This window comes from Mangifera indica, chromosome 6 (genome assembly GCF_011075055.1).
Source record: "Mangifera indica cultivar Alphonso chromosome 6, CATAS_Mindica_2.1, whole genome shotgun sequence".
NCBI classification, from domain to species: Eukaryota; Viridiplantae; Streptophyta; class Magnoliopsida; order Sapindales; family Anacardiaceae; genus Mangifera; species Mangifera indica.
The window spans coordinates 17338326-17354896 of NC_058142.1; the positions used below are offsets into that span (position 1 = coordinate 17338326).

Below are 16571 nucleotides of genomic sequence, written 5' to 3' on the forward strand. Positions count from 1 at the left end.
TCTAATTTCAACTTATTTATAATATAAATAAATTACATATATGAAATATGGTAAAAACTTTTTCTTGCAAGAAGAATAATTTATCTCTCAAAATACGGTATAAAGATCACTTTTGTCATGATTACAATAATCTCTCGACATATCATTGATCATAGTTAAAGTGCAATCATACTCTATCTATTGTATTGAAACTATCACGATGTATTATCCTAAAATTATAATTATATTCTATTTATTATATCGAAACTATATCAATATATTATCCTAAAATTGATATATCCCTTTCAAAATAAACAATAAGCACGGAAAACAATATAAAAATTAGATAAAATTAAAAATAAAATAATAAAATAATATGTATAATTAATTTATATATAAATAATAATACAACATTTTATAATTATATGGTTCTAAATATATCATTGTTTGTATTCGAATTGCTTACCTCTTACTATATCTTTTTATGTTTTGTATCTCACCAACAAAAAGTACTTCATATTAGGACCTATTTTACCATCAATAACTTACAAACAAAAATTATTTGTTTTTCTTTTTTATAAAATATAATAAAAATTAACATTATTTATTTATAATTACATTTCTTTTATTATATATATATATATATATACACACACACAATATATTGTTGAATCGTCTCTCCCACTATATTCATTCCTCGTTTCCTGCATTGTTTGTTTCCATCCAGAAGAATGAACAACAGCAGCATCACCACTACAAACGCCACCCCCAGCGCCGTTTCCCATTAACCAAACGACAAGAAGAAAGAGGAAGAAGAAGAAGAAAGAAAGATTGTTTTTTTTCATTGCTGTTGTTGTTGTTTGGTTTAAAAACCAATATAATGATGAGGTCTGACTCTCGCTTTCCCTCTTTCAATTCAACTCCTCTTCGTTTTCCCACTAGATTCAGTGGATCCGCTTTTCCCCTTTTGTTTCTACATTCAACGCTTGTTGTTTTGTTCATCGGATTTATCCGAGATTGAAAAAGAAAATGAAGAAAAAAAGTTCAAGTATTTCTGTTTTCACTTTTGTTTCTGGAATTTGTTTGTACATTCATCTTCTCCTCTTTGATTTTCCTCTTCTGGGTTGTCTTGTTTACCGGATTTATACAAGATTCGCCGTGGAAAAAGCTTTGCTTTTAGTTTTTTTTCATATGGGTTTCTCCCTTGTAGTGTTTTGAGCTTGAAAGTTTTTTTTTTAATGTATTTGTTAATGGTGTTTTGATTTGATTTGGTGATGGTGAATGTTGTTGTTTGTGCGGTTTTCTTGCAGATTTCAGAGAGTGAGTCCAGATTATCTTCCTTTCAGCAATGGTAAAAAATCGAACTTAAGACCAACAACTTGTAAAGAAGATGGTGAAAATGGCAAAACAATCACAAATACAAACACTACATCAACAACTGGGTTTGATCCTGCTGTTTCTGAAACAACAACAAAGGCTTTTAGATTCAGATCCCCATCTAAATCTCAAGATAACATCAATGCTAATTCTCCTCCCCTCTCAGAAAACACCAACCAAAGTCACCAAAGTCAAAGACTTGACATGAGTCCTAGTCCTGGCGATGTCCTTCTGCAATGGGGTCAAAAAAAGAGGGCTAGACTCTCCAGAACTGAGATCCGTTCACTCACTGATGATTCATCTTCTTCCTCCTCAGCTCATGGCAGACACCCCATTAACAAAGTTCAAAGAAGGGGATCTGGGTTGATGGATAAACTCTCTAGTGTCCCTATGCCTCCTCCTCCTCCTTCAATTCCTTTTAATGGTACTTCTACTTCCAAGAGAAATTCTGGATTCATTCCCAGCAGGTAACTAAAGAATATCTCTTTTTTGTTGTTGGATTATGTTATCTGGGTTGCTTTCCTTTTGTTCACACAGGAAAGGTTGAATTTTCATGGATTTTTCTTTCTTTGGTGGATCTGATTTTGTAAACCCTATGCTATTATTTTTAGCTTCTATTGAATTGAACTGCAGTCTTGTTGAAGACCCAACTTTTCTTTCTTAGTAAGTTTACTTTTTTACCCTTTAAAGGATGAGGAGAAGTCTATTGCCATTTGTCAACTCCTTCCATCTTCTTCATCTTCATTTTCTTGTGGGTTGTGTTAATGTTAAGTTATGTTGAGCCTCTTGTTGAGTACGGTTAATTTTTTTCTAGGTTTTGTCTAATGCTTTTGTGCAGATCTTGAAACTGATACCATATCTTTGATATTCATTCTCCCAACTTTTGCTTTTTCTGTTTTGGAATTTGCAATAGTGTTTTCTGATAAATAAAATAAGGAAAAAAAAAAGTAAATTCTGTTATTTTTTTTAATTTCACTTGTTTAAGATTGTTATGAAACTTGTACATATGCTTTTTTCTTCTTTTAGGTGGGTATTAAATTCTGTCTTTTCAATTGTCTTCCCTTAATTTATGTTCTTATTGTGTGCATACATCTTCATCTAAGCTTGAAACCCTCAATAAAAAACAACCCATCTTTAATTCATCCAAACAACACCAAGCATTATCATCATCATCTTCTTCTTCCTCTTTTGTTGGCCATGCCCAGGAATCTCGAAGAGCGATCTAGTGCGGTAAATGGATCACCTTCAAGAAACAGTACAAGTGGTAATACTACCAGAGCGGTTTCTAGGTCTATGGTGACCGCAGGGAAAGGATCTCCCCCTTCTCCGGATAAAGTTGATAAGAAGATTACATCTTCTGAGTCACGTAAACATGAGAAGCTTAATGGATCATCCACACGGCATGATCACAACAATCACTTCAATTCTGCACCAGTTCGGTCTGAACAAGAGGTTGGAGTAGTAGAAAAAGTGAATGCTGAAGTGATTGAGTGGCCAAAAATTATTGTTGCCTTGTCTAGGAAGGAGAAAGAAGATGATTTTCTAGCAATGAAAGGCACAAAGCTACCTCATAGACCAAAGAAAAGGGCCAAGAATATTGAAAGAGCTCTTCAGGTACCATAAGTGAGAAAAAAATTTAAAGAATCTGCTAATATATTAATTGGTTTTACTTTACTTTCTCTTTTGTTTATTTATATTTATCCCTCTACTTTTCTATATTCCTAGGTTTAATACTTGATTACTTGTCTGGTCTTGGTAATTTTTGCAGTTTTGTTTTCCGGGGATGTGGCTTTCAGATTTGACTAAGGGTCGCTATGAGGTTAGAGAAAAGAAGAGTGTTAAGAAGGTAATGATCTTTAATCCGCCTTTAATTACCATTCTCTTTCAGGTTATGCTCTTGAATTACAGGATTGAGTTGGGTTGATTTTCATTTATTAATGATATTTATATGTGGAAAACTTCACCTTCTGTACAACAAGCATATATGCGTCCAGCCAATCATTGTGCATACAAAGGCCACTTGCGCCCATATGGCAAGTTGTAATTGGCTGGGTGGGCGCATATCAGGAAGTTGTTCTCCTGCGTATGCTTGTAGTAGTGGCACACACAACTACTTGACTTTATTGCAAGAAAAGCACATTGCATGACTTAACATTTCACCTTCTGGGTGGTCCTACTTCCACCTATTGGATCTTTTCTTCAATGAGTAAGACTATGTGCATTAAAACGATGATATGTTATTATATAATTAACTATTATATCTTTAATGTAGAATCACTTATATACAGAGTGACACAATATCATTAGTATATAAATTAGTATTCATTGTTATTATATATCGTTTTATTGTTTTTCTTGTGTTGTTTTGATTGGATGAATTGGATTGAATATACAGCAAAAGAAGAGAGGGTTGAAAGGATTGGAGAGCATGGAAAGTGATTCTGAATAGAAGAGAAGAAGGGTTACAAAATTTCTTCAACTTTGAAGATCACATCGTATTTGCAGAGGGTTGAAATTTAGCTGTAATAACCAGAAGTCATGACATGCATGTATGCATGAATGAATGATTGAGTTATGATGAGGAGGAGACAGGCCTCTGCCCTGCCATGTCAACCATGATTGTTTTTGTGAATTTTGCAGAAGAAAATGCATTGAGGAGCTTTGACCACTAAATCATCAACTCTTCATCTTTATATTAACATGGAAACATCAAAGCAGCAGAGCTCTTTTTGTTTGTTCTTTTTTTTTTTTTTTTTCCCTTTTTTAAGTTGAATGAATTCTTTGTTTTTGGGAAGAATCATGCAGCTCTTCTTCTGTACAAAAGCTGCTGCTTCTGCTTCTGCTGCTGCAATCTTTTTCCTTTAATTTGCCCATCAATTACAAAAGCTGCTTCTTTCCCCCCAAGTGCTTTTGTTTTTTCTTTTACCCTTAAATATTATACAAAAACATTTAGAACTGAAGTGGTGAAAGATAGTAAATTTAAATGTTATAAGCAAGGTTTAAGAATTTGAGGGTCAACATGTAGTAGATAGTAAATTAAGTGACTAAAGTAATGGTTCTATTTTCAGATCAAATTTAAAATTGGTGCCTGATAATTTAAAAATATTTGTGGGTCACCCCTGACACCACCAAAGCAGATCTGCCCTAGAGATGGCCAGTCTTTATGGGTCTTTTACATAGCTAAAGAGTCCAACTTTAACTCTGTCAACTAACAAATTTTTATTTGAAATCCTTTTTAATATCTGTTTGCCCTTTAATATGAAATTACTAATTTGCCCTCCAATTATCACTGTAGTTGACCTCAGGGATCAATCCTTGGACCATGATCCTGTAGATGAAATCCATGTCAAGAGATTCAAGTGCATACAATCAACCTTCAATGTAGATCTCTAAACCATCATCATTGAGACGGAAATCCCCAACGATATTAGGGTTATAAGTAAGTCAAAGTGCTAGTGACTCGGATTGATTATTGTGAGTTAAATTCAAGTTTGCTATTATTCAGTTTGATAATTTTAACGAGTTCATAATTTGATTTGAGTGAAATATACAATTTTTTTTTTTTAAGTTTAAAATCTGAGTTTGAATGTACGAGATTATATGTACACACTAATTTTTTAAACTAATATCATGACAATCTTTTCTATCTCGTGTTCAAGCTTTAAACATGAATTTTCCAATTGGTCAACTTTTTATGTACAAATGTGAAAGTTATCGAATATAAATAAATTGATATATTATTATGTGATTAGATGGTTTCAAATTAAAAATAAAATAAATAATTGAATCACCTAATTATTTGATAAAACATTAATCAATTTATACTAGTTAATGCATGTACAATTTTTATATGTAATATTACTTATGTATAAAATGTTCTTTGAGTGATTAAAAAAAGTCAATCAAGAAATAGTGCATCACTTTCCTAATAATTTTATAAAATTGACCTCAAAATGATGATTCTTTAAGGGTTGTAATCAAATCAAGAATATCAATTTTAGCTCGAGTCAAGTTCAAACTTCTTGCTGGTTAGCTTAGTGAGCTCATGGATTCACAACCCGACTTACGTAAAATATTAACGAGCTCCTAAAAAGTTTCATATATTGCATTTACACACCTAAATTAAAATCTTACTCATTATTTGGAATATAGGGGACTATATATATATATATGCATGCATGCACATACACATAGAAGTTTAAAAATAATTTTCTGAGCTGAATTTGAGTAAACTATTACTGTCTTGAACTCAAACCAGACGCTAGTGAGGATGTCATCATGTCAATCAGGATGCAAAATCTTGCTTGGCAAAAGACCAACAAAATCAATGTTTCAGAACTTTGAAACAAATGATATTACCAATTTAAACAACAAAATTACCTAATAAAATGGAACTCTGGTTATAACAATGCCATCTACAAACAAAATTGTTTACATTTGCAGCTAACCCTTCTCCCCCATTTTCAACAATGAATAAAGGTACAAGCACCAGGAGCAAGCTTTTCCAGATGTATGCAAGAAAATTAATCAACCAAAACTTTTCCGGGTTTCCAACCAAAAATGCTCACCCCTGCCTTCAGCGAAATGAATTTGACCGGCTGTCCTTGAGGTCTTTGAGCATCTACAATCAAGGATGTTTGTTAAAAACATATTAAACCACAAATCACGAATGTAATTTATCAAAGCATTGTGATCGAAATTCTTAGGACATACCAGCCGTTTGAACGATCTGTTGTTATTTACTGACTTCTTTGCCTCATCCAGATCTGGTTTGGCACGGTCCAAGGTCTGTGGAACAAAAAATATATATACATTTCTTAGAAGCCATAGATGGGTATGAAACTTTGCAGTTAAATGATTCCTTCAATCAGAAACAACAATTAACAACTATAAAAAGACAGTCAGTAGCTGAAGAGATTGGAAACACTACCTCAATCAAAGATTCAACACGACGCCGCATTCGTGTGTGCATGAAACCCTCTGAGCACTGAGGAATGTTAACAGAATAAATTGAGGTCAGACAATGCAAGAAATGAATAGGAATCATGAAGTAAGACTACAAATGCTACTAAATAAGCAGTCACATATAGAAGGTGCAGCAGGTCCAGAAGATATATCAGAATATCATCTTCTTCAATAAAAATCAAAGGGTCTTATTATTAAAATGGAATGATAGAACAAGAATCTCGGTATAATTTGACAAGTCAAAGAATCACAGTGAAAAGTGATCTAATATATCTTCAAAGATCAAAACAGAAAACTTTTTTTTTTTTGGGAAAGTAAAACAGAAATCATATTATAAAATCCAAAAAAGAAGTTGGTAGTATTTTTCTAAAAAAGACTTTAATGGTTTTTTCATAGTTCTTTCACTTCCAAAGTGCTCTTCCGCTAGATAATGCCTAGCCAGAACACCTGATGCTCACATTATGTTCTAAGTGAGTCATGGTAACACCAGAACATTAAAGAAACAGGTCAGATGCACCACAGTTAATGATATGCATCTTGACCAATGATACTATGCACTGTGTGTGATAATTTTAGAGTAGTTCATTCTTAGAAACATTCACCACATGACTTATTGATTATGCGAAGCAAAGATCTGAGATAATATCAGTCATAAAACATAACAGAGTAAAACAAATGGTTCAAAATATCCATGAATCATAACTTTTTAATAAGGAAATTTCTATTTTGATACTGGTTATAGGCATTCAATTCTTCATAGCCTATAATGGCAATTATACTGCAATCACCAATCTGAGTTTCAAAACTCAGGCCGTAATTGTCTTTAATGATGTAGCTTGTCTTTGGAGAGACTTGGTATTTTCTCAAAATTCCATTATCCAGTTTTATCAGGGTTTTGGGGTGGCTGTGTGAGTTGGGTAGATTTTGAGAGCTTGTGGAAGTGTTCATTGATGTTGGCAAATAACAGCATCTCTCTTCTCTGTGCACATTAACAACCATGTAGAATCACATAAATTATCTTATTCTTGACACTTGGATGTTGATTATTTCTGTTTCACAAATTATTGTTGTTCAGCACTTCACCAAAACAGTGTCACAAGCAAATTGAGACACTGACTACTAGTGACTTGCCCCTAGATTAACATACTATTAGGTTATCTTTTTTGCGATGAAAATTATAATTAGGCTGCTAGCATAATGTGATTTGCATTATCATCTCATTTCTATATCAGCAAGTTAATTGTATGTAAGAGTTTGAGATGAAATACCAAGAATTAATCAAGTTAAGCAAAGGAAACCCACCTTAACATGATAACTAACATATGCATGGAAAGTTGATAAATTCCAAACCGTACGGTCCAGTTTTTTTCCTTCCACATGTCTAGGGAAAATCACTGCATTGGATGAACGCAATAAAATGTTATAAAAAGAATGAAACTAAATAAATATGCCTATTCATTCTTCTGATATTACCAAAAGTGACAAATCCTGCATTAGCGGATAATGCTTTAGAAGGAGCTTCCTTCATTTCTGGAGGAGGTGAAAGAGACCATGAACAAAGAGGTGCATTATTAAGTCCAGCTGTACGCCTTGCTTCTAAAAATTCCTGAATAAAATCAAATATGGAAAGTGAAAAACAAGAAATCACCTAAGAATAGAAAGCAGAAAATATTCAAGAAAAATAACCTCCGAAGCTTCAAATAAGAACTGCCATAGACACTGCAAACTTGACTAGTTTTAGTATTCGAATTCCTTAAGGCTTGATTTTAAAGAAGTAAGAAATCAATCTTAAATATATTTATAGCCAATAATGAACCCATATTGGAAACTTATGAGACTTGAAGTTAGAAAAGGAACACTATTTTAGATTGTACCTGCAAGAAGGAAGATGCCAGAACAGTATCAATGGAGTCGTTGAATCTCATAGGAAATACCACTGTCACCTTCTCTGCCTGCATTAACAATTATGTCTATTCACTCAGCCAAATCACAATTTCCCACCTCTCATAGAAGTAAATTAGGGAAAGATTAAGGAAAAGTATCCGGATGAACATGATGTAAATAAAAAAGGCTTGACTTCAAAAATAACAAAATAATAGAAAAGACAGAAAATTTAATAGAATACCTTAGGGATAATGAAATAGGACTCCTTTGGTCGATGCACAAGAGCAACAAGCTGATCCATATCTGGAGCAACAGTCCTTGTAGCAAGATGTTTTAGAACTACTCTTAATGGAGCACCTAGTACCAATTCCCTTACAGATGCAACCTTCACAAAAAGAGCTTGTCTGTTTGCTGCAGAACATCAACAACAAAAAAATGTCACAAGTATTATCGACAATATGGAAGAAATCAACCTCAAATTCAATTACTACACTAAATATATATAAGGCAATGTTTTATACAATAAAACCTAGGTAAACCTAAATTCCAGGGCTAGTGCACTTGGTGGAGTGGTGTATTATAAGTGACCTAGGATCAGTTCCCCTCAAACCTAGAAGGGGGACTGAAGACGTAAATTTGACTTACTATCGTGAGTCCTAAATGCACAACGGGTTCCAATATACCCAAAACAAAAACCAGAAGAAAAAAAAGTGAAACCTTAAGAAATCACAAAGAGAATTCAACGCTTCTGCACTTATATGCTACTCTACAGACATGAATGCAACAGGAAATAACACTATAAATGCTCAATGCATTGGCTTGCATTTAAGATTAAGATGAAAAAATTACAACCTGCACAACAGTTCTGGAGTACATTGTAAAATAAAGGAAAAGAATCCAAAAAGTTCTGAGCCTCAACCATCATGTAAATTAGATCATGAAGGATCAAACATACAGATCTTGCATATAAAAGGTTTATCATTCTTACCAACATAGCCTAAGGATGCATTCACTGGCTAATTTCTGGTATTCCAAACAAGTGTTTTCCAGATAATAGGCCATTATGGATATTTTAATTTATGTCTGCCTGTGCTTCTTACAGTCTTTTAATAAGAAGCAATAATGCTTGATTAAAGGATACTTTTACAGCTCTGAAATAGCTCCTTGGCATTACAACCACTAGTTTGATGCTAATATTAATTATAAGGAGATCAAGAGGACTATAATCATTATGTAGAAGGCACTTTTAGGTGCTTCACAATGTCTTACATCAGAAGGGTTTATAAGTCCAACTGCATCTAAATCTAAACAAAACAAGGAAATCCATTCCTATTATGGAAAAATAGAACTTTGAAAAAAATCACAATCTCAAAAGGCAAAGAAGTTGAATTTTTAACAAGCTAATCCTAAGTTTCTGTTGCATTTCATAGCAAGCTCATAATGACCTTAGAAAAGGAACTCGTTGAACCTTCATTTGGAGAAAGTTTTGACAAATTGAGTTTCAACGTGAGATTAAAGCCATCCCGAGGAGGATCAAGAATCTGTACAACTGAACCATATGCAGCTTTTATAGCTTCTATAGCTCCAAATGGAAGTCCCCCAAGGAAAACGGTTTCAGGAGGTGGAATCGGCAATGACACTGATAACAACACAAGATGTGGATTCTTTGTCGTTACCTGCAAAACAATAATGTCTCCTAATTAGGCGTGCCCTACATCGTCACTTTTTTTTTTTAATTTTAATTTGCCAAACTTGCAAATGCAAACCAAACCCCTCCTAACCCCGGTGTGAGTGGAACTCGAATCCAAAATCTCTCAAAAAGAACCAACCAGCCAAACAAACTAGTAATCACAGCTCTATACAATACCATGTTCACTAGCATAAATGCATTCAAAACATAATTTAACATAACCAACAGAATGAAAACTATAATGAGTTAAACACAAGGTGAAACATCATGCTTCTAAAATTATCAATAACCTCTCCTATAAGTAAACAAATCTTGACAATATAAAGGGGGTTTATGAAAATTTTCAAATTTCAAGTGGGCCAATAACATAAAGAGAAAAAGCTAGTGAAATTGACCTGAACGTGGTAACGAACATCGTCAAACTCAACCCAGTGATAATCCAGCTCAACCGCTTTATCCAAACTGCAAAATGAATCCATCAAAACATAGAATTTATCTTCTCACAATATTTTTTTATTGGGTAATAAAATTAAATTTATTTGCATAACAAGTAAATACCCATTTATCAAATTTCACAAATGAAATTTGGAATAACGAAAAGAAGCTTACTTTTGAACCCGATTCAACAGGGTGTGAAGAAGGAACCTCGAATGAGACTGTAAAAGCAACATCTGGTTATTTGTTCAATTTTAATCTCTGCAACAATGGCTGGCCTCAAATGAATTGTGATCTGTCTGCTTTGAATGAAATGGAGATGACGTATGGAAGGGTGGTGGAGATTTCGTTCTTTATATAGTTTTTGTAGTTGTTCAATTGATTTATAGCCTGGTGCTTCCCGTAAACTTTTAAAATGTAGTGGGTTTTACAAAACATATACAAAATCAGGGGTTTGTTCGATATTATCATAATTAAGCGGAAAGGCACTCCGATATGATTGTGACTTATGAGTCATTAAAAACTTACCACATTATTCTCTAATTATTTACTTTATTTTAACATTTAAAAACTTATTATATAAAAATATTTAATAAAATTATATTTACATATTTTTTTAGTACATAAATTTAGAAACCATGAGTTGATAATAAAATTATTAAATTAAGTAAAAATTAAAAAAATCAATTTAAGATTGATGATTTGATATCTAAATTTGCAAGAAAAAAATTTAATTTTGGATTCGATTTGAACCACTCGAATTCAAATATTCGAATCAACTTAAACTTTGCTTGTTTTCGAAAAGTAAGCATAATCTTTGATTTAAACTAAACTTGTTTGATTCATAAGTTAAAACTTATCTTTTTGATGATTTTTTTTTTACGATTTTTTTTTCTCTTCTCCAATGATACATTTCACAAGTTGAACAAATCGAGTTTAATCTCAAATTGACTATTATGATTCAAACACCGAGATTGAATTAGACTTTATTTGAATTCAATATGATTCGAAATCTACCACTCATGTTGACAAAAGAGAGACAAAAAAATTATAAAAACGATCTTATTTTTTGTAAACTTTTTCGGTAATATTTAAGGTATAATTGCATTAGTCATGAAAAATTCTTTGTAAAATTGTTTTGAAGTGATATGACTAAATTGCCCTTCCAAATTTAACTCTCCTTCAGCACTACCGGGGATAAATTATGTATTCTTGAAACCTCTAGGGATGAAAGTTATTACAGAAACATATGGGGTGAAAATGATTTTCCCTAAAACCACAAAATGGCTTATTTCTCCCTGCGGAGTTGAGAGAGCTACGGCGAGATGGAAGGTCGGAGATTGAGAAGATTTGATCGTCCATCACCACGTTCCTCCTTTCTACCGGTGACCACCTCCACCGCCGCCAACGACGCCACCAAAGCCACTGTGTCCTGCTGCTACTGCGACTTCAAAATTCATTTTTTAAATCAACCCCTCTTTCGATTTGGACGAACACACGCTGCCTTCTTCAGGCTCTGGTTCTCCATTGGCGTCGGTTTCGCCCTCTCCTTGGTCTTTTCTGTTCTCTTCATTCTTGTTTGGGGTATTTTCTATGGAAGAGACTCCAATAACACGGCTTTTTTCTTCTTGTTTGGCTTCTCACCTTCGGTAAGCTAAAGCACTTTTTTGTATAGTCAGAACTCAAAAGCGCTTTTTATTTGTCTTCATTTTGATCTCATATTAATTGTCATGTAAATAGAGCTTGCGGGTTTAAAGAGAGATGCTGAATTTTTGTGTGAAGAAGCAAAAATATTTTAGTTTTTCTTTAGTAAGTATTTTTTTAGTGTTGGAAGAGTAAAGCATTTTTTCAGAAGCACTTTTTTAGCATTTCGTTTTTGTCTTGTTTTGATTGAAACTCAGGAAGATTTGGTGGTTTAAAGAAAGTTGCTTTTTAAAAAAAAAAAATATTTGTGAAGGAGGAAAAAATTTGAGCATTTTTTGTAAGGTTTTATTTTTTTCCTTTTGGTTCTGTGATGTGTGCCAATTTAACAATGCTAAACCATCATATATTTGATTTGATTTCTGGTTTTGTAATTGCAGGTGTCAATTGGTGATGCTGCTTATGTTATAATTTCTTCCTTGATTGCTGTTTCTGTGCATGAGTTTGGTCATGCTGTTGCTGCTGCAAGGTCTTTTTAGCTTTCTCTATAAGTTTTTTTTAGGGGGGTTTGTTAGATTAATATGACCATAATCAATATAGCAAAGATATATTGTGTGAATGAATATTATGGTTCTTGAAGAGCAGTGAGGGCATACAGGTGGAGTATATTGCTGTTTTCATTGCTATTCTGTTTCCGGGTGCTCTTGTCGCTCTCAACAATGACTTGCTGCAGGCATTGCCACGCTTTACTGTTCTCCGTGTGTACTGTGCTGGCATTTGGCACAATGCGGCGGTAAGATACTTGTTCAATGGTTCAAATTTATTGTTTCTCACTGTCTCAACAAAAAAATTGCACCATTCGTTTGCTCTGGATAAATATTCTGGTCATGTTACATTTTTCATATTTGGTGTTTTTTCACAATAAGCTAAATTCAGTACTGATTGTTTCGCATTCTTTTCTAGTGTTGTGCAGTTTGTGGGCTGGCTTTATTCCTAATGCCTGTAATCTTGTTACCCTTTTATACACATGGTGAAGGCCCCATGGTAAATATTTACAACGACACACTTGTTTCATTTTCTTCCTTATGCATGCATTCAAGATATATGTTTTATAAATTTTTATTGCTTCTCATTGATTTTGGTTTTTAATGTTTGCCTTGAATAGGTCTTGGATGTACCTTCAACATCACCTTTGTCAGGTTATTTGTCCACAGGGGATGTCATTGTGTCTTTGGATGGCATACACATCCATAATGAGCATGATTGGATGGAGATGGCTTCCTTTCTGGATAGACGAACACTTAAAACATCAAATCATACTGACTTTACAGGTTTGACAGTACCAAATGGCAGAAAGGGGTACTGTGTCCCTAATTCTATAATTGAAGAAAGTGAGAAGTTTCAATCGGTGGACAACCAGTATCGCTGTCCTGATGAATTAACTGCATTTGTCACCCTTGAATGCTCTGATACAAGTACGCCACGTAATGTTATGAGTGAAGTTGGTCAGTCAAACAAAAGAGAGAGTAATCACTGCTTAAATGCAAAGGATATTGTCAAGTTAAATAAATGTGGTGATGGATGGATGACTACTGTAACAAATCAAAGCAACTGCATATGTGCAAAGGTAGATATTTGAATGTTCGCGAAGAATATGGTGGAGAATAGTTTTCTTTTTAATGACGTACTGTGTTTTTGAAAAATGTTGACAGCAAGAGTCCTGCTTAAGTCCAGATCTGATTGTCGGTTTAGTATGGGTTGAGATCACATATTCAAGACCATCTCCAGAGTGCTTGCAGCTTGGAAGAGATTCAATTTCAGATTCCAGTGGTGCTGACTTTGTCAAACATGACTGTGGTGGGACTTTTGTATTCGTTGGTGATGTGATCACCATGGCACAGTCAGTTCAGTTAACTGCATATCGACCTCGTTGGACACATGGTTTTTCTGCGTATCTTCCAAATATAATAGAAAAGGGTTTGATGTGCGTGTTCCATATTTCACTAACCCTAGCTCTTCTTAACAGTTTGCCTGTAAGTTCTTGAATCTTTTGCATTATAATTGTAACACCATCGAAATGTACATAATTGTTAAAAGGCTTTTCCTCTTCTGTTTGGTAAAAGAATGTGATATCACAAGCATTATATCAGTATTTCAAAACATCGTAAAGATACAGGGGAGTGATTTTTTAAAAAATTCATTAAATGGTCTATCAAAATATCTCTTAAATCAATTTCATGGGAAGCAGCATTACCACAGCTTATCGGTTCAGCAGCTATACTCGTATAATAAGTCATAAATTATTTCAAAACTTGATCATATTTTCATTAGATCAAATTTCATTTTCTCTGATCAGAATATCATTTTTAGGTATATTTCCTAGATGGACAATCTATTTTAGAGGTGACTGTATGCTACATCACTTCTTTGAGCCCAAGGAAAAGGCAAAAGGTTCTTCAAGTATGTCTATTGGGAGGGACACTCATATCCATCCTTGCCTTCGTGCGGATGTTCTTCCTCATTTTATGGTAGATAAAAAGGTAATATGTGCTCTTTCATTTCATTCTTTCTTTTTCGAGAGTTCTGAATCACCTTTTTGCTTCTAGTTCTTTATTTTGCATGTACACCATCATTTTACCATAATGTATATTAGTGGTGTTTAATTTATGATTTTGCAATTAATTTGACAATGTTATGACTTGAAGTCTTGGTCATGGAGAATACAAATAATATTCATAAACCTGGTGATAAGAATGCAATCACATAGCTGTATGCATGACATATCTTTCGATGTAAGGTAATCAAGATATATTCTTAATATAAAATCTTGAGTTTAAACTTGTATTTTTAGTAACGCATTTGAATCCGCAAGGAATTATAGTTATTTCTTCTGGTTATTTCATCTGTGTTTGCTTATTTTCTCAACTGAGGTCTCTATTGCATATAGATGTATTCAAGGCCTTATTGTGATTGTGCAGAACAATAACTTTAGCCTATTCTTTACCTTGTTTTAATTGTTTGGATGTTGTTGCTTCTATGATATGTATCACTGGATTCCATATTATTTAAAACCATATGATTTTTGTTGCGATGACTGCATACCTAGGGCTGGATTTGAATCAAGTCGAATTTTAGCTTCAGTTTGACAATTTGTCTCAAATCCCTTTTGGTAGTACTATTTACCTTGTTGACGATATTATTTATCTTGCTGGTGATCCTCTAATATCTTTGACAAATTTGAACAAGCTTGAGTTCAATTTGGCCATTTAGGATTCGAACTAAGGTCGAGCCAACCCATGTTCAAGGTTGACTCAAATCTAGCCCTATGCATACATCAACTATGCACTATAAATAGAAGTAGATCCAATCTGAGCTAACTTAATTTGAATCGATGACTTTGCTTAAACAAATCGAACTTGAGTTGAAGTTCCAACATGGTAATTTGGCTCGAGCCCAGTTTTTTAGTCCATTTTGTGATATTGTTTATCCCCGGCAATGATACTATTCACCCTGTTGGCTGGGCATTATAAATTCGATCTGAACTGAGTTAATCCTTTAATCTAGTTTTAAGCAATGAATCTTAGTATTTTTCAAATTTGATGTTGGTTTTTAAAAAGCATGATTGATTAAGACTGCAAATCACGGTTAAAATCGCACATTTAGCATTGTGATTCTCATGATGGTATTTTTTTCTGCAGGTTCCTCGAACCCTGTGAAATTGTAGGCTATTGAGATAATATACAAACATGAGCTTCGATTAAACTATTAGATTCTTCACACTAATTAGTCAATCAGAAGAGGATTCAAATCCATTGTTAGATGTATTTACATGTGAAATACTAACTAAATTGTGTGGATTTTGGATGGTGTACTATATAGGATATCTTTAGGGGTGAATTTGATTTGAACTGTTTGAACTTGGATCAATATTCGGCACAAATGAACTGAGTTTGAGTTGAAAAAATTTTAGCTCGTACTCTCTCACTGCACCCGAAAATTGGCTCGCTATCAATTCTTTTTTTTGTCCAACAATTATAACTTTTCCGATGATTTGATTGAGCCAAACTTGATCTTAAATTGATCATTTTAGATTTAAGTTGAGGATTCGGTTAAAATCCATCTCTGGATGTCTTGAAACTGCTTATATTAGATATATGAGTCATATTTTGCAATTTTCTTGTGTATTTCCTCAATCTCTATGGTTTGGTTTGATTCAATTTAGTTTAATACCCAAATGGAACAAAAGCAGCCCAACAGTTTTGGTTGAAATGAAACCAAAACCAAATTGAACTAATCTAAATAGAGCCAAATTGCTCAAGAGGCATCAGTCGGCTCGGCTTGGCTGGGGTGGGCCATCTCTGGTGCAGCCCATCGGGCTTAGCGGTTGGGTTGGCCCTCAGGCCGTATAATGGCAAGCCTTCTGGCTGGGCTGACCCAAAAATATATAATGTCCACGATTCAGCTCTTTAACCTGTCAGCTTGTTAATTATAATAAAAATAATAATTTTTTAGTAATTATGTGGACAGTAATTGGCCAGGCTATGGGCCAGCCCGGTCCATTTGCCATGTCTAGCCCAGATTGTTTTAGTTTGAAGAGGGG

The 16571-nt window shown here is 33.8% G+C and overlaps 3 protein-coding genes across 4 annotated transcripts; 2 read left to right on the top strand and 1 right to left on the bottom strand.

The window, feature by feature from the left end:
• Positions 1 to 637: 637 nt before the first annotated feature.
• On the top strand, positions 638 to 4260 carry LOC123219175. 2 transcript variants are annotated; one of them, XM_044640957.1, is made up of 5 exons: positions 638 to 867; positions 1290 to 1823; positions 2562 to 2970; positions 3125 to 3202; positions 3752 to 4260. In XM_044640957.1, the coding sequence occupies exons 1-5, from the start codon at positions 860 to 862 to the stop codon at positions 3803 to 3805; spliced, it is 1083 nt and encodes a 360-aa protein (XP_044496892.1). In that variant the 5' UTR covers positions 638 to 859; the 3' UTR covers positions 3806 to 4260. The 2 variants fall into 2 exon arrangements, with proteins under 2 accessions (XP_044496892.1, XP_044496890.1); XM_044640955.1 differs by having other exon boundaries at positions 638 to 1823.
• A 1396-nt stretch (positions 4261 to 5656) lies between these two features.
• Positions 5657 to 10693, bottom strand: LOC123219176 (actin-related protein 2/3 complex subunit 2A-like). The gene is made up of 10 exons (XM_044640958.1): positions 10505 to 10693; positions 10291 to 10357; positions 9674 to 9881; positions 8447 to 8616; positions 8196 to 8273; positions 7795 to 7927; positions 7624 to 7715; positions 6287 to 6343; positions 6070 to 6144; positions 5657 to 5977 (listed from the first exon to the last, which is right to left on the bottom strand). Exons 1-10 carry the CDS (start codon positions 10564 to 10566, stop codon positions 5933 to 5935), a joined length of 987 nt encoding a protein of 328 aa, XP_044496893.1. The 5' UTR covers positions 10567 to 10693; the 3' UTR covers positions 5657 to 5932.
• An 892-nt stretch (positions 10694 to 11585) lies between these two features.
• Positions 11586 to 15961, top strand: LOC123219177 (membrane-bound transcription factor site-2 protease homolog). Its single transcript, XM_044640959.1, has 8 exons — positions 11586 to 11979; positions 12412 to 12500; positions 12617 to 12764; positions 12935 to 13015; positions 13137 to 13598; positions 13684 to 14004; positions 14342 to 14511; positions 15670 to 15961. The coding sequence occupies exons 1-7, from the start codon at positions 11656 to 11658 to the stop codon at positions 14501 to 14503; spliced, it is 1587 nt and encodes a 528-aa protein (XP_044496894.1). The 5' UTR covers positions 11586 to 11655; the 3' UTR covers positions 14504 to 14511; positions 15670 to 15961.
• Positions 15962 to 16571: the final 610 nt, after the last annotated feature.